At 34.7% G+C, this 20,000-nt stretch overlaps 1 protein-coding gene across 12 annotated transcripts in view; it reads right to left on the bottom strand.

Annotated features, from left to right (window-relative positions):
• Positions 1-20,000, bottom strand: part of LOC115220974 (diacylglycerol kinase beta) — a 522,104-nt gene that overhangs the window by 170,557 nt on the left and 331,547 nt on the right. For all 12 annotated transcript variants that reach the window (XM_036510316.1, XM_036510321.1, XM_036510323.1 and 9 more), the window contains one exon: positions 6,335-7,188. In XM_036510316.1, the coding sequence (XP_036366209.1) occupies positions 6,335-6,398 (64 nt within the window). In that variant the 5' untranslated portion in view covers positions 6,399-7,188. The remainder of the gene's footprint in view (positions 1-6,334; positions 7,189-20,000) is intronic.

Raw genomic sequence — 20,000 nt, 5'->3', positions numbered from 1 at the left:
CACTAGTATGTGAACCCACCCCCCACCTTTTGATATGTGGCACTTGGTCAACAAGAGAGTTCGACGTCGCTGCCCGCATCTGTGTTTCCTGCCGAAAGGTAGGTTCATCTGGAACCCCTAATACGTACATATGGTGGTGTGGGGACAAACACAGACACACAAACATATACATATACATATATATATACACACATACGAGCTTCTTTCAGTTTCTATCTACCAAATCCACTCACAAGTGTTTAGTTGGTCCAAGGCTATAGCAGAAGACACTTGCCCATGGTGCCACACAGTGGGACTGAACTGGGAACCATGTGCTTGGTAGCAAACTTCTTACACACAGCCACTCCTGCACCTATATATATATATGTGTGTGTGTGTGTGTGTATGTGTATATATATATATATATATATATAGGGAGAGTTTACAAAAAAAAAACAAAAGACGAAGACAGGTGGTGTACAAAACAAACAGATGTATTAGTATAACGCTCAGGAAGAGAAAAAGTCTTTTACGTTTCGAGCCTATGCTCTTCTACAGAAAGGGACACAGAAAAAAACAAGGAGAGAAAAAATGTGTGTAGTGGCTAACGATCTATCATGGCGACTATATATATATATGGAAGGCAGATGTTAAACGATGACAATGACACACATACACATACATGTATAAATATATATATATATATAAATATGTATGTACATATGTATGTGTATATATGAATATCATCGTCATTTAATGCCCATTTACCATGTTGGCATGATTTAGACAATTTGACTGGAACTGGTAAACCAGATAAACAGCTGCACCAGGCTCATGTATACACACACACACATTTGTGTGTGTGTGTCTGTGTAAGTATGAATATCTATATATATATAAAACTGTTTATGCATGTACACACATATGCATGTATGTATATATATATATATATATATATATATGGATACAGATATACAGATACATACATATATATATATATGATATATATATATATATATATATAGAGAGAGAGAGAGAGAGAGAGAGAGATAGATAGATAGATAGATAGATAGATAGATATACACATATAAATATATATATATATATATGTGTATATATATATATATATATATTATATATATATATATATTATATATATATATATATATATATATATATCAGAAAAGTATCCAGAGCAGAAGAAGACCAGTAATAACAATTTCAGATAGCACTGGTGAAAATAGTCAAGAGAAAATAGTGCAAGCAATAGAAAATATATTAACATGGAACCGGCAAAGATACTAAATCCCATTGAGTATTAAGGCCTGATAATAAATATATTGACAAATGTGATTATCTTCTTAAGCACAACTTTTTAGAACCATTATGTAAATAATACTGTCATTATCTAGCAAAGGGGTGAGAAGTCGAATGAAGTCAATTGCGATAATTCTTGAAGAATAAATTTCATTATCATGCAAGCAAATTAGTAGCAGATGTATTTAACAAAAGGAACAATGCGGGTATCATTTCTCTTATCAGCTTAACTGTCTTTGTATCTGTGAAAAGGTGGGGGGGGGGGATAGAGAGAGAGAGAGAGAGAGAGAGAGAGCTAGTTGTATTTCAGTATGAGACTAGTATCTATTGGCACTATTACACAATTCATGAGTTGAATAGATGACCAGATCTACAAATATATATGTATTACATAAATACAAACACATATGCAGATAGATATACATGTTTACACACCCACACATGTTTATATATATATATATATATACATACATATACACACACACATTTATATATACATATATATCTATATCTATCTATCGATATATATATATATATATATATATATATATATAATATATATATATATATATATATATATACATACACACACACACACATATTTATATATACATTATATATCTATATTCATATATATATGTGTATATATATATATATATATACATACATATATATATATATATATATATATATATATACACACACATATATATATACATATATATTTATACATATATGTATATATATATATAAATATAAATATATTTATATATATATGCATGTATATATATATACATACACACACACACATGTACAACACAAAGTTAAGAGGTCCACATACTACACTACACACCAATTGATTACTACATACATTGTAAACCAACTTGTTTACTATTCTTTGATATATACATACACACACACACACACACACACACATACACACACACACACATATAGGTATATACATACACATGTGTCTGTGCGTATGTGAAGAGATAACTCGAAATAAATTATGAACAAGGCTAGCCCACTAATTCATATTTGATATATGGGATGTGATAATCGTGTCTTTCCACAGAGCCATAAGTGATATAACACAAGTTAAATGGTTCCACCAAGAATTGACAACAGATCGTTATTGGAATACATATGTTTACAAATACAAATACATACACATGTATACACACACATATACATACATGAACATATAAATATAAATATTCATACCTACATGTGTATGTGTATGAGTGTGTGTACATTTATATATATATATATATATATACATATGTATGTATGTATGTATGTATATGTGTGTGTATACATATGTATGTATGTATGTATATATATGTATGTATGTAAGTGTGTATACTTCCCATGGTTTATTTATTCAAAATAAATGTGAGTTCTGCATAGGGCATCAACCTATTGAGAACTAGCCTCAATAGGTCTGGTCAGATCCACACACACACGATGCCTCTCATGCACAGAGGAAACCTGTGAGTAAGAGGCATCAGATGTGTGCAAGAGACAGGATTGCGCTGGTTTGGTCATGTGATGCGTATGGACGAGGACAGTTGCATAAAGAAGTGCTGAGCTCTGATTGTGGAGGGTACCTGTGGAAGGAGAAGACCCAAGAAGATTTGCGATGAAGTGGTGAGAAAGGATCTTTGGACGCTGGGCCTCACTGAGGACATGACAAGGGATCAGGAGGTATGAGGATTTGCTATCATAGCCCAACTAATTAGAGAAAGAGAGTTAGTTTAGACGAGATGCAGCAAGGAAAAGCACCACTGATGCTAAATTTCTGGTAAGAAAGCTGCAGGAGAAATACGTAGTGAAAGATAAACTCCTGTACCTGGCTTTCGTTGACATGGAGAAAGCCTTTGACAGGGTCCACCGATCCCTTATCTGGTGGTCAATGCAGAAACTAGGGATAGACAAGTGGTTAGTGAGAGCTGTACAAGCCATGTACAGGGATGCTGTCAGTAAGGTGAGGGTTGGCAATGAGTATAGTGAAGAATTCTGGGTAGGGGTAGGGGTCCACCAAGGATCAGTCCTCAGCCCCCTCTTATTCATCATGGTCCTCCAGGCAATAACAGTGGAATTCAAGAGAGGATGCCACTGGGAGCTTCTCTATGCAGATGACCTTGCTCTAATAGCTAAGTCACTATCAGAATAGGGCCTTAGAGTCAATCTAGCAAAAACCAAAGTCTTAATAAGTAGGAAGGCAAACAAATCACAAACCCCTTCAGGTAGATGGCCCTGCTCAATCTGTGGGAAAGGCATAGGTAGAAACTCCATAAGATGTACCCAGTGTAAGCTATGGACACATAAGAGGTGCAGCAATATCAAAGGAATGTCAATAGTGCTGTATAAACCCCAAAGGAGAGCAGTGGCTCCAGACAAGAAATAAACTGATAACCAGATAGATCTTGATAACCCCTCCAACTCATACCTGTATAAAAAGTGGTTATAAAAAAGATAACAATGATGAAAATAAGTAGTACTTGTGGTCCTTAATTGTAATATAGGGTGACATGAGGACAAAGCAGCTCACACGGTTTGCTATCTTTGTGAGAGTAGCTCGCTTCTTCTGTTCAATGTTTATATTGTTATATGTTGTAATATTAGTTTATTTATATGTTTTGCCCATGGGGTTAATAAGAAATCTTTTGTGCATGGCAGGGGTCTGTTTGATGTGTGTTCTTTGTTTTATATCTGAAGCTGTGTACATTAAGGGATCGTTTGAAATGTGCCATGTAATTGTTTAAAGAGTTCAAAAAGGTGTAAGAACGTTGCTGGAATCTTATCTTTTGAGGGAGTGGGGACAGAGAGAGAGAGAAAGAAAGAGGGAGTATGCGTGTGTGTATTTTTGTGTGTGTGTATATGTTTGTGTGAAGGTGTGTGTGTGTGTGTGTGTGTTTGTTTTTATGTATGTGTCAGTGTTTATGCCATGTGTGTGTTTCTTACAAGTTACGAGATAAAGATATCGTATTGATTTATATGTCAAATCCTGTATCTTTTGTTTGCAACACCAAATATTATGCATAACATATTGGCATGCATTCATTTATGTATATTAAACTTGGTAGCAGAAAGATTGAGATGGTTGATAACTAAACAAGTTTCTTCAAATGCCACAGTAAATGCACACACACACACACACGGTGCTGTCTTAACCATTTTGCTACTAACAGAGTTTCGAAATATGCATCCTTTGCTTCAGTTACTTTCTAAAAAAATGTAACATTCAGTAACAAAATAATTTTATCATTATTAAACTTAATCTGGTATAAGGCAGCGACCCTGGCAGAATCGTTAACATGCTGGGCAAAATGCTTAGCAGCATTTCTTCCAGCTCTGCATTCTGAGTTCAAATTCTGCCAAGATTCTGCTTTTCAACCTTTTAGGGTCAATAGAATAAATACTAGTTGTGCACTGGGGTCAATGTACTAGACCAGCCTCACCCCACCAGATTTCAAGCCTTCTGCCTATAGGAGAAAGGTTAATTAATTTGGTATTTGGAATATAAAGTAGCATAAAATTTTGATGAAAAATTTTATTTAGATCCTAGGAGGTTTGTCTCATAGTACCAAGTGTGATCTGAAGTGGGTTGACATCAAATGGGTTGGGCATACAGTGTACTTGCTTGGTGGCTGCCACAGATCTAGAAGAATCCATTGCTATTTTATTGTGCTGTGGTTTTATGTAGGGGCCTCAGGATATTACTTTGACTAAGGACCAATAGTATTGTTGAGACACACCTGCATACAAATATTTATTGATAAACATACTTCAGTCCACTAACTTGAAAAACCACTATCACACTCTACCATCTTAATGATGGAAGTGTACATTAGATAGAATGTAGTCCTAGATACATTATGTCTGATAGGAAGACAGTATAATCATAGCTGAGATTCCTCTGACCAAGGGCTTGCTTGATTCAAGTTGATGGCAGTTAAGCAAAAGCAAATGAAAATGTATAGAAGTGCATTATATATGTATATGTATGTGTCTGTGTGTGTGTGTGGGGGGGGTATATGTATGCATCACTGTACAATTCTGTATTGAAGAGATGAAGAATTATGTACATTATTGACATTATTTACATTTGACAGATATTTGTCCTCATCTTGTTTGTTGTTAATATGTTTCAGCTGATATACCCTCCAGCCTTCATCAGGTGTCTTGGGAAATTTCGAACCTGGGTTCTCATTCCTAAGGTATTTTTCGATGTTATTATTATTACTATTATTATTATTATTATCATTATTATTATTATTATTATTATTATTATTATTATTATTATTATTATTATTATTGTTAAGGTCACTGCTTGGAATCAAACTCAGAATCTTGGGGTTAGTAGCCCACGCTCTTAACCACTACGCCAAATGCCTGTGGGCATTTGAGGTTAAGAGCGTGGGCTACTAACCCCAAGATTCCAAGTTCGATTTCAAGCAGTGACCTGAACAATAACAACAACAACAACAACAATAATAATAAAGCAAATGGGTTCATTGCTGGGGTCCGGAACCCTCGTGGAAACAAAATTTGTGCTTGCATACAGCCAATCAGAGCTCACTTTGATTTTGTTGTCAAGTTAACAAACGCACTCCACCAAGTAAGCTCAAGACGAAGAAACATCAAAAAATACCTTAGGAATGAGAACCCAGGTTCGAAATTTCCTCAAGACACCTGATGAAGGCAGGAGGGTATATCAAGGGAAACATTGTGTTAACAACAAACAAGATGATGACAAATATCCGTCAAATGTAAATAAGGTAAATAATGTATGCATCACTGTGCCTCTGCTTGTCCCACCACCACCACAACAGCTTGGACAACCAATGATGGTTTTGCTTACATCTCTGTAACTTATTGGTTTGGCAAAAGTGACCAATGAAATATGTAAAGTACCAGACTTAAAAGAATCTGACTGAAACAAATCAAGGATATAAAGATGAAACGAATCATTAATGAAACAAAAATGGTAAAAAGGTAAAGAAAAAGAAAAGAAAATGCCAGTACTTACAGTTGCAATATTCTTGCAGTTGGTGGAACTGAGCTGGACTAAGCTTTTGCCACTGCATTGCCATTCTATTTTGTGCTGGAGATTCTTAAAAATGTCTTTTATTTTGCCAGTTTTCTTTTTAAGCCTCAGTGAGCCTGTTGGAGCCTGAGTAAACTCAGCAATATAATCTGCTCAAAGATTGATTCCTTTGAGAGAAAACTCAACAAAGTTGGTTTCATAAAAGTGTAAAATTTAAATTTTTATGAAAAGATTTTGTATAAACATATATTTGTAAGACTTCTTGTGGTATTTTTTTTTATATATTTGTTAGATTATTCAATTTTTAAAGAGACTTTCTTGTTTTTAGATTTCGGTATGTTTTGAAATTAAAAAAAAGGGAATTGGAAAAAAAGGAAGTTGAACTCAAATAACTCAACTTTGTGTTTGGTTCAGTTCTCTGATAATATTACCCCAGGAGGAAAATGCAAGAGAGAGAGAGAGAGAGAGTTACTTCAATAAGTGATACTCCAATGAGAGTGTTAATTCAATGAAAATTACTCCAGTGAGTGAAAGAAGAGTGAGAGATAGAGAAAGGAAAAAAAATTAAATGTACAACTTCTGTGTTACTCAAGTAAAAGTGGTTTACTTCAATGAATGTTATTCCAATCCAAGTGAAAGTGATTACTTCAGCGAGTGTTACTCCAATGAGAGATATTTATTGCAGGAAATATTACTCCAGTGAGTTCAGTATATGTTAAATCCAGTGAGAAACAGTTACTCTAGTGAGTGTTGTTCTGGTGCTACTTCCATATTAATAATGATTGCCCTCCATAATTCTCAGACAGTATCTGCCATGTATATTTCCACGTGATCTGCTGAAAAAGATAAAAAAAGAAAAAAATTAGGAGGCTATATAAGCAAAGAGGATGAGTTCAATCCTAGATTTTCTTTTTTTTTTTTTAATGAAAGCAGTTCATTTATTATTTATTATCATTTACTATTATTATTGCTGCAGAAGGCAGCGAGGTGGCTGAATCATTAGCACACTGGAAGAAATGCAGACCAGCATTTCACAGATTGCTATGTTCTGAGTTCAAATTCCACCAAGGTCATCTTTGCCTTGCATCCTTTCGGGGGCCTGAAATTTTTGGGGGAGGGGACTAGTCAATTACATCGACCCCAGTGCATAGCTGTTACTTAATTTATCAACAACCCCCCCCCCGCACCATCCCCGAAAGGATGCCTGGCAAAGTCGAGATCAAAGATGATCGCTGTAGAATTTGAACCCGGAATTTAAAAACAGATGAAAGACTTTTAAGCATTTTGTCCAGTATGTTAACGATGTTAATTAATGATTGTGCCAGCTCATCGCCTTAACAATAACAGCAACAACTACGACTACAACAGCAGCAACAACAACAATAACAAGAACAGGAACAATAATAGTCATTTCTATAGAAGAAAGGGTTATTATTATTATTATTATTATTATTATTATTATTATTATTATTATTTATAGCTTAACAGTCTTTCGTCTATTTTTACATTCTGGGTCAAGAAATTAGGTGCCTGTTGAAAATTGGGGCTGACCCCTCTCCTGAAATTGCTGCCTTGTGGCAAAATTCAAAACTGTTACTACTACTACTACTACTACTACTACTATACTACTACTACTACTGCTGCTGCTGCTGCTGCTGCTACTGCTACTACTACTATACTAAGGCAGCGAGCTAGTAGAGTCACTACCATTTCTTCCAGCTTTATATTCTGAGTTCAAATTCCAGTAGAGTTAATGTAATTGATTAGTACCCTCCCACAAGACTTTAGTCTTTGTACCTACAGAAGTACCAGTTGACTACTGGGATCAATGTAATCGTTTTGCCAACTTCTTACAAGTTTCAAGCCTTGTGCCTATTGTAGAAAGGATTATTATTATTATTATCATTATTATTATTATTATTATTATTATTATTATTATTATTAGTAGTAGTAGTTAGTAGTAGTAGTAGTAGTAGTAGTAGTAGTCAGGCAGCAAGCTGGAAGAATCGTTAATGCACTGGGTAAAATGCTTAGCAGCATTTCTTCTGTCTTCACGTTCTGAGTTCAAATGTCACCAAGGTCATCTTAGCCTTTCATACTTTCATGACCGATAAAATAAGTACCAGTTGAGCACTGGGGTGAATGTAATTGAGTTGACCCCCACCACACACGAAATTTCAGGCCCTTGTGCCTACAGTAGCAAAGTTTATTATGATTGTATTTTTGGGTTTTTTTTGTTTGTTTTCCTTTTGTATGTCTACAGGAATGGGATGTTTATTTTTGTTGTTGTTGAAATGGAATGACTATTAAACACTTAACGAGAGATGTAAATCCTCATTATCACCAGATGTTTGCTTTTCGATGCTGTCATGAGCTGGCTGGAAGCTCTTCCTATCACTCACCTTTCAGTTACCTGTTACACAGGGACACAGAGTTGACAACTGACAAGTCTTTTAACCCCTTGGGCGGGGGCCTTGAGGTGCTGCAGCCATGCAGTGTATCTAGAGTGAGAAAACCTGGCAGAATCCATCCCTCTCCAGGCTAAACTCACTTTTGCCAGCTGAGTGGATTGCAGCAACATGAAATGAAGTGCTTTTCTGAAGAATGCAACAGATCGCCCAGTTCAGGAATCGAAACCACAATCTTACAGTCATGAATCCAACACCCTAACCACTAGGCCACACACCTCCACTGACACAAGGTACCTATTCTAAAACTGGGAAACACATGGACATCATGAGGGATTTAAAAAATTTTTTTTTTTTATATTTTATCTAGTTTCAGCTCACGAGCTGTGGCCATGCTGGGGCACCGCCATTTATTTTAAAAAATATATGCTCACATTATATTTTGATCAATATGATTTCCAGTCTTTATTGCAAAGACCTCATTCCAGGTACTATTGCATGTATTTCGGGATATTATGTTTGAAGCTGGCTTGATTGATAGGAATAGTATTGTGGGACAATGCACTAACTGGTGGGAATAGTTTTGTGGGACAGTACACGAATTAGTGGGAGTGGATTTGTGAGACAGTAAAGAGCTAGTGTAATGGAAATGGTCTCACGAGAGAACTAATTGGTGGAAATGGTTTGTAGAACAGTGACAAACGATTGGTGGGAAAGGGATTGTGGGACAGTCAAAAACTGATTGGTGGGAATGGTCATGGGGAACTATAATGTAACTGATCAATGGAAATAGCTTGTGGGATGGTAAATATAACTGGTGGGAGTAACCAGCCTTGACAAAATTTGATTGACAAGGATTCTGTTTACTGATAATTCTAATCTAAATCATCTGATAATATAATCCAAATTACTTTGTGTATGTGTGAGTGTATATATATATATATGTATGTATGTATATATATATATATATATATATGTATGCATGTGTGTGTGTGTGTGTGTATTTACGTACATGCAACCACGAAAACATTCGGAGAGACATAAACATAGAACGATTGATTTTTTCTATAGGATCACATAATTAGAGATTAGCTAATTAGAAGCTGATTAACTGCTCTCATATTTGGTGTATGCTGTCTCAGATGAGATGCTAGCTCAAATATGCATGCAAACTTTTCCAAGCGTTGAAAAGTTTATCTTCTGTCCACAAAAGATTGGTCAAGTGTAGCTTTCTTGACACGTACTGAACAAGAGATTGTCAAAATCTATCAAATACCACAGTACCATCATTAAGCAATGTGCTGTGGATAACAGTGGCCGTAGAGAAAGGTCAAATATACTTAGAGGTAACTTTGGGCGTTATTGTGAGCATACAGATTAACAGAGATTGTAAGCAGATAATACATCTCTGTTAAGTGGTTTATTTTAAAAATCTGGTTAAAAATGGAATTTAAAAATTTCTCACATATCTAACTTCTTGATTCAATTTTTTTTATTATGTTTATTATGTTTTTTTTGTTGTATTTTTATAACTCAAATTAAAACATATTTTTTTAATTTAAAATACTATCCAGGGACAAAGATTTATATGAATTATAAACTTTAATCATCAGACATCCCTTGTTGCTCACTCTTGATATCTATCTCAAATTATACATTTTCTTTATTCCTTGTTTTCAATTCTCCTAGAAACTATAAAATAAAACTTCAGATTTTGAAGAACATTTCTTAGACAGATTTGATATTTAGTTAACTAATTCACTTATAGGTTACACTCTATAGAATGCATTAATAATATATGAAATTTTGTGGGGAGAGGGTACGTTAATTACATCAACCCCAGGGTCCAACTGGTACTTTATCAACCCCAACAAGATGAAATACAAAGTCGACTTCAGTGGAATCTGAAGCCAGACGTACTGCTAAGCATTTTGTCTGGTGTGCTAATGATTCTGCCAGCTCACCATCTAATAATAATAATAATAATAATAATAATAATAATGATGATGATGATGATGATGATGATCTTTTCTACTAAAGGCACAAGGCCTGAATTTTTTTTTTTTTTGTGGGGGTTAGTCAATTATATTGACCCCAGTGTTCAACTGGTACTTATTTCATTGACCTGAAAGACTGAAAGACAAAACTGACCTCGGCAGAATTTGAACCAAGACCATGAAGATGGATGAAATGTTGCTAAACATTTTGCTCAGTATGCTAACGATTCTGCCATCTCACCACCTCAATAATAATAATAATAATAATAACAATAATGATGATGATGATAATGATGATGATGATGAGGAGGAGGAGGATGATGATGCTTTCTATTATGGGCACAAAGCCTGAAATTTTGAGAGACAGGTTAAGTCAATTGCATCAATCCCAGTGCATGACTGGTACATAATTTATTGAACCCAATAGGATGAAAGGCAAAGTCAACCTCGGTGGAATCTGAAGTCAGAAGAAATACTTCTAAGCATTTTGTCTGTTTTGGTACAACAAGCAACCTTAGATGCCAAGAACGTTTCTAAGTATCCCAAATGAGTTTTTGGTGTCTAAGGTTACTTGTTGTATCCCAAAGTTAGGAACTTTTTTTTTCCCAACAATCTAATGTGTTGTGTATGTATGAAATGATGATGATGATGATGATGGCAGCCATAATCCCTCAATAAATATTACCTAGAGAGATTGATGAAATCTACTTCAAAAAAAGTGTTTCCTTGTGGGGGAAAATTGTTTTTTTTTTTTTAAGAAGTTGTCCAAAAATAAAACTTGTATCCCATCCTAAATTAAAGATTTATGTTTTATATCTATATTTTAATAAATCAATAAAAAAAAAAATCAATGAAATAGAAAAACAATTCCAGTCTAGATCATCTGAGACGATGTTTCAATAAATAAGGCTGTTTCACCAAGATAGAGAGCCTGATAAAGAAATATATATATATATATATATATTATATATATATATATACATATATATATATATATATATATATATATATATATATATATATAATATATATATATATATATATTATATATATATATATCATAGCTCTAACATTCTCTTCAGGAAATAGAAATCAACTAACTCTTATTTTTCACCAGAAAAAAAAAATTAATTCACAGACACACACAGACACACGCGTGTGTGTGTTACATATATATGTGTATGCGTGTGAGTGCGTTACATATATATATATATGTATGTGTGTGTGTGTGATTGTGGGAATATTTAAAATTAGATAAAGACAAATAAATGATAAATGAGGCTATTATATTATTTTTAATATGGAACTGACAAAATTATTTAATGCTTTCATTGAATTCAAATTAGTTTTTCCTTTCTGATCTCAAGGAGTGTGACAGCTTAATAATTATAATTACATATGAAATGTTGATAATGACAATAAAGTTAGTAATGATCACGATAATGATAGCATATATAATGGTAAAGAGCCTCCAAGTCAAATATCCTATAGATATTTATGTTATTCTTATGTATACTCTTTTACTTGTTTCAGTCATTTGACTGCGGCCATGCTGGAACACCGCCTTTAGTCGAGCAAATCGACCCCGGGACTTATTCTTTGTAAGCCCAGTACTTATTCTATCGGTCTCTTTTGCCGAACCGCTAAGTGACGGGGACGTAAATACAAACCAGCATCGGTTGTCATGCAATGCTAGGGGGACAAACACAGACACACACACACATACATATATATATATATATATATATATATATATATATATACGACAGGCTTCTTTCAGTTTCCGTCTACCAAATCCACTCACAAGGCCCGGGACTATAGCAGAAGACACTTGCCCAAGATGCCACGCAGTGGGATTGAACCCAGAACCATGTGGTTGGTTAGCAAGCTACTTACCACACAGCCACTCCTGCGCCTATGCATGTTATTCATATTTGTATGTTATTCTTATGTATGTTATTCATATTTAAGTTATTCATCAGAAAAGCACAAATGACAAAAACAACTCTGACAAAAATTGCCGTAAGATGTAAATTTGGGGAAGTACAGTAAAGTTTAATGTACAGTTAAAGTAATTAGAAACATTCTCGTGAAAATTTCAGTAATTACATTTCTGAGATTCATCATTACTAAAGAGCAACAATATATCTCCATTCTTTAAGCCTTTGAACTTTTAAAACGACCATATCCAGTGCAAATATTCTACCAGCTCTATGTTCAAACCAGCTGGTTCTTGCCTCTCATATTTACCCTACAATATCGTCTTAAGAATAGCTAATCACATCACTAAAATCCTGATGCTATAAGATAATGCTTGATCAATTCAAAACAATGTGAATAAATAAACATTATGTTTGACAGAGTTATCTGAATGTTCAAGGGTTTAACCCTTTCATTACCATATTTATTTTGAGATGGTCTGTGTTTCTTTCAATTATTTTAAATATAACAAATAATTTAGTAACATAACTTAGTTACTATTAAGCTAGTGTTAGGAACATAAATTGTGACTAAGTTTTGGTGGAAAATTTTAATTCAAAACTTAAGAAAACAAGATATTTGTACTCAGAGCTTGAGGCGGTTTTGGCCGGGTTGGTAATGAAAGGGTTAAAAGGCAAAATCCCCACATTACTCTTCTGTCACAGAAGAATCTTGTCTTTTTACAAGAGTTTTCTCATTTGCAGTACAAATGTTCCTTAGAGTTTTTATTTATGTCCCTACTCTGTGGTAAAGTTCTCAATCACCATATAAATGTTCTACTTTTTAAACTTTTGCTTGTTTCAGTCACTGGACTGCAGCCATGCCAATTCACTACCTTGACATGTTTTCGGTGAATGAATCAACACCAGTACTTTATTTTCTTTAAGTGTTGTACTTTATCAGTGTCTTATGTCAAACTGTTATTTTACAGGGACATAAACAAACCAACTCCAGTTGCCAAGCAGCAGTGGGGGACAAACACAAACACAAATATATAGATATAAGACAGGTTTCTTTTAGTTTCCTTTTAACAAGTATGGTGCAGGAGTGGCTGTGTGGTAAGTAGCTTGCTTACCAACTACATGGTTCTGGGTCCAGTACCACTGCGTGGCACCTTGGGCAAGTGTCTTCTACTATAGCCTCGGGTCTACCAAAGCCTTGTGAGTGAATTTGGTAGACAGAAACTGAAAGAAGCCTGTTGTATATATGCATGTATATGTATGTATGTGTGTGTGTGTATATGTTTGTGTATCTGTGTTTGTCCCCCCAACATCGCTTGACAACAGATGCCGGTGTGTTTACGTCCCCGTAACTTAGTGGTTTGGCAGAAGTGACTGATAGAATAAGTACTAGGCTTACAAAGAATAAGTCCAGGGGTCGATTTGCTATTATTTGTTATTGTGAGCTGTGAGCTAGGAGAATTCTTAGCACACTGGACATTATTATTATTATTATTATTATTATTATTATCATTATCATAATCATTATTATTATTATTATTATTATTATTATTAAGGCGGTGAGCTGGCAGAACCATTAGCCCAATAGATTGAATCTTCAGCATCATTTTAATTTAAGTTTATCAGGCTAAGTAAGATCTGTAGTGTTTCATTTGCATAAGTATGGCTGTATGGTTAACAACTTTGTTTTGCCATTCTGTGGCTTTGGATTCAGTTTCACTGTGTCACATGATGTGAGTAAATTTGATAGGCTGAAACTGGAATAAACCTGTCACATATATATGACCGTTAATGCACAAATGTCTTGACCCTTGAGTCACTCTGTTGTTTCTGCTAAATGTCAATCAAAAAATATGAATAGTCTCATGTTTCCCTGTTTGCATTGCCACCCATATCTCTCTCTCTCCATATATATATATATATATATATTATATATATATATATACGTATGTATATATATATATGTATATATATATGTATATATATATATGTATATATATAATATATATATATATATTATATATATATATATGTATGTATATATATATATATATATATATATATATATATATATATATATATTATATATATATATATATATGTATGTATATATATTCACACACACACACATACACATTAATGGAGGCACATGGCTCAGTGGTTAGAGTGTTAGGCTCACAATCATGAGGTAGTGAGTTCAATTCCTAGACCAGGCTGTGTGCTGTGCTCTGGAGCAAGGCATTTATTTCACATTGCTCCAGTTCACTCGGCTGTAGAAAGGAATTGCGATGTCACTGGTGCCAAGCTGTATCTGCCATTGCTTTTTCCTTGGATAACATCGGTGGGATGGAGAGGGGAGCCTGGCATGCATGGGTGACTGCTGCCCTTCCAGGGACAACTTTTCCTAGACTTGTGAGAGGAACTTTCTAGGTGCAATCCAATGGTCATTCATGACTGAAAGGGGTCTTTACCCATATATATTTAAATATATATGTGTATGTGTGTATGTATGTGACTGTGTGTATGTATGTATGTGACTGTGTGTATATCGTTGGCGATTTTCTTTCTCCGTCTTCCCTTCCTTGGACCTTTCCTTTTCCTATGTTTCTGACGAAGAGCTCCCCTCGAAACGTTAACTTCTCCTTCTTTCTTTCCTTTCCTTAGCGTCCAATAACACTAAACTTGTTCCACGTCCTCACTTTGTTGTGTTTTCTCTTTGTTCATGTTTGGATTAACTATATATATATATATATATATGTACATACATATGTATAAATCTGTCTTTCTGTGAGTATGCATGTATATACTCTTTACTCTTTTACTCTTTTACTTGTTTCAGTCATTTGACTGTGGCCATGCTGGAGCACTGCCTTTAGTCGAGCAACTCGACCCCGGGACTTATTCTTTTGTAAGCCCAGTACTTATTCTATCGGTCTCTTTTGCCGAACCGCTAAGTGATGGGGACGTAAACACACCAGCATCAGTTGTCAAGCAATGCTAGGGGGACAAACACAGACACACAAACATATACACACACACTTATATATATATACATATATACGACAGGCTTCTTTCAGTTTCCGTCTACCAAATCCACTCACAAGGCATTGGTCAGCCCGGGGCTATAGCAGAAGACACTTGCCCAAGATGCCACGCAGTGGGACTGAACCCGGAACCATGTGGTTGGTTAGCAAGCTACTTACCACACAGCCACCCCTGTATGTATGTATGTATGTGTGTGTGTGTGTGTATGCCTGTGCATGCATGTGTATTTATGTCCTGTTTGGACACTGTGTGTAAATTAGGAACAAACTGCACCACGAGTACAAGTGATGTCACTGATTTGTAATCTCCTGTGAAAATATGTTCAGCCATGTTTGCTGTTCGTGTTTGAAGGAACAGAGGGAATTTTACTTTGTTTGAGAATAGATGCAGGTTAGCAACAGGAAGAGCATCCAACCATAGGAAATTGAATTTTATCTGACCCTTGCAATCATGGAAAAGTAGATGTTAAAACAATAATAATATGTAAATACATATGTGTGTGTGTGTGTTTGTGTACATATAGACACATACACACACAAACATTATATACACACCGACAAACACATATGGTCATGCATTTACTTGGAAAATGTATGAGCCTATGAGCATATTCTAGTTTGGGATTTCTATGTTTTTTTCAAGACAATAACGTATTTGGTAAGAAGTCTGCAGGAATGTGAAAGGGTAATTGACAGTAAAATTTTGAAGAACAAAGGACACAGATGAGTTCTCTATGAGACACTGATTAAATATTGACATAGTAGACTTGAGACTGTGATATAGTTAACGGATAGTATATCTTTAATGGTTATGAAATAGATTATATCTTTAAGGACATTGATGTAGTGGAAAAGAGCTCCGGAGAACATGTACACAGATATAAGGTAACCAGATATTGTGGTTAAGTACAGGCATGGCTGTGTGTTAAGAAGTTGGCTTTCTGAACACATAGTTCCAGATTTAGATCCACTGCCTGGCACCTTTGTGTCTTCTGTGAAGTGAGTGTATTGTACTCTTTTACTCTTTTACTTGTTTCAGTCATTTGACTGTGGCCATGCTGGAGCACCGCCTTTAGTCGAGCAAATCGACCTCAGGACTTATTTTTTTGCACGCCTAGTACTTATTCTGTCGGTCTCTTTTGCGGAACTGCTAAGTGACAGGGACGTAAACACACCAGCATCGGTTGTCAAGCGATGTTGGGGGACACAAACACAAACACACAAACACACAGACAAATGACTGAAACAAGTAAAAGAGTGAAAGAGTATAAGAGAACCATTAACCTCTATTTCTGAATCCAAGAAAACTAACACTGGAGTTTCTGCACACTATACCTTGAAGAACAGTCGCAAGAGAGGTAAGCCTTGTTTATTATGCAACAACTTGAGTCAAATGAATTCCATCAGAAACTATAACAGAAATATTACGATTTACACGGAAGGTGGGATGTGTAGAGATTCCCATTTGGTGTATGCAGCAGAATGCATGAAACACAAGTTGATTTATGTTGGTAGTATGACAGAACAATTAAACAAAAGATTCAAAAGACACAGTTATGACATCAGACACAATAACAGTAGTTCGAAAGAACTTGCTGAACATTTTACATCAAACAGCAGCTGTTTTGAAAAAGACTAGAAAGTGTATATTCTCAGAAAATATTCTGAATCTGCCACACTTTCAGTACTCAAAATGCATGAGAAAAAATATGTTTGTGAGTTATTAACATCACACCCTGAAGGAATGAATAAAATGACAGGAGAATATCCTCAAATTTATAGAAAAAGTGTTTGATTAAATATTCTTCTTCTTTTTTTCCTCCTTTTTCTCTCTTTTTCTTTTTGCCAGTTGTAAACTTGAGTTACATCAATCCTTTTAAGATATAATAATAATAATAATAATAATAATGATAATAATAATAATAATAATAATAATAATAATAATAATAATAATAATAATAATAATAATCCATTCTGCTAGAGGCACATGACTTGAAATTTCAGGGGGAGGACCCCAGTACTTGACTGGTACTTATTTTATCAACCCCAGAAAGGATGAAAAGCAAAGTCAACCCTAGTGAGATTTGAACTCAGAATGTAAGGATCGATGAAATACCACTTAGTATTTCATCCAATGTGCTAACAATTCTGCCAGCTCACTGCCTAATAATAATAATAATGATGATGATGATGATGATGAGGAGGAGGAGGAGGAGGAGGAGGATAATAATAATAATGATATTGATGATAATAATCCATTCTTCTATAGGCACAAGGCCTGAAATTTGGGGTGGTGGGGAAGGGTGCTAGTCGGTTACATTGACCTCAGTGTTCAACTGATACTTATTTTATCAACCCCAAAAGGATGAAAGATAAAGTCAACTACAGCAGAATTTGAATTCAAAACATAAAGCTTGCTAACAATTCTGCCATAATAATAATAATAATAATAATAATAATAATAATAATAATAATAATAATAATAACCAAATAAAATAAAATTCTTGAGTTTATTTTTCAGCACATTATGGTATGTATACATGTATGTATATATATATATATATATATACACACACACATATACGTGCACACACACACACGAATGTACATACACAGAAATTAACATGCAGGATATTACAAAATGAAATCTGAAATTCATGTCTCATAGATACGTCTATGAGGTCAGTGGATGATGTGAGAACATCATAAAATATAATTCCAGGAACATCACAAGATAATATAAGTTTTGTGATATTTAGATAATGTATAAAGCACCAAAACTTGGTACAATAATACTCTGAAAGATACTTTTAAATGATTATAGCTAGGATAATAAAAGGAAAGGATCAAAGAATCTGCACAGAATGAACCCAGATATTATTTTAGCATATATCTGAGTTACATTAAATAATGTACCAAAATGGGGGGAATAGGAAAGACGGTAGTATTTGTGAGACATTGATAGATGTAGAATATTGATATGAGAAAGACTGGTTGGTAAATTTGAATTATTTATTTATTTAACTATTTATTTAAGATTTTGTCCCAAAAAAGATCTGAGGCATCTGTAGCATAAAGGACAACAAAGAAGGAAAAGAGAAAGGGGGTACAAATTCAAAAGATGTCTATTGGAAGAAGGCTTAACCCCTTAGCTTTCATATTTTTTTTTCTTTACTGCCCAGAAGGGGCTAGACATAGACAGGACAGAGAAAGGGATTAAGTCGATTACATCGACCCCAGTGCGAAACTGGTACTTTATTTTTATCAACCCCGAAAGGATGAAAGGCAAAGTCGACCTCGGTGGAATTTGAACCTCAGAACGTAATGGCAGACGAAATACTGCTAAGCATTTCGCCCGGCGTGCTAACGTTTCTGCCAGCTCGCCGCCTTAGCTTTCATATTACTCTGTCAAATGCAATGCTTATTTATTCACAGTGTTTAGAGTGAATCATTTACCATCTTGTAGTTTTGAGATTTTGATGATGTGGTTGTATATTTTTATAGTGACATTGTAGAGTATGTGTGGGAGGCCAAGTCTGGCCAGTCTGAACATAAAAAAGGTAGAATATTTTGGCTAGAAATAGCTGGTTTAAATGCTAAATGGTTAAAGGGCTAAATATCACAGACCAGAGGAAAACAAGACATTGGTAATGAGTTCCAGAGAGTAGCAGCATCAAAGAGTATTCTTAAAATACAGAGTGTGTATATGCACTAAGGAGCATATATGTGTATATTACAGGAATGTATGCAGATGCATAAATGTGTGTGCATGTATGTGTTTGTGTAAGGAGAGAGAGAGAGAGAGAGAGAGTTAACTGTTGGTAAACGATGTCCAGTATCTTTAAACATTCCAAACAAGGCTGAAGAGGCCTTAATAATATTAAATCAATATCAAAGAACAATAATAGTGAAAATATATCTTTCTTACCTGTGGCACAACTGACAAAAGTTAGAATTCAGAGGATTAATGGCAACACTTTATCAGTGTTGCAACAAAACCCAAATACATCAAATGGATCTAATAGTATGTTAGTGTTACAGGCAGATGTCAACGGATTTACATTTACTGGTTAGTAGATAGCACTATATCACTAATATAATGAAAGAGGTTGTTAGGCAGAGATGATAAAGAGATTTACCTGTGTAAGCCGCGCCTAGAATTAAGCACAGTCTCCAAAACTGATTTGATTTAACAATGAATTAATCGGCAAATATATAAGCATATTTAGCCAAATATTATCATTATTAGTGAGAAAAGG

This window comes from Octopus sinensis, linkage group LG17 (genome assembly GCF_006345805.1).
Source record: "Octopus sinensis linkage group LG17, ASM634580v1, whole genome shotgun sequence".
Lineage (NCBI taxonomy): Eukaryota > Metazoa > Mollusca > Cephalopoda > Octopoda > Octopodidae > Octopus > Octopus sinensis.
The sequence above is the reverse complement of the archived record's forward strand: the minus strand, read 5'-3'. Positions and strand labels throughout refer to the sequence as shown.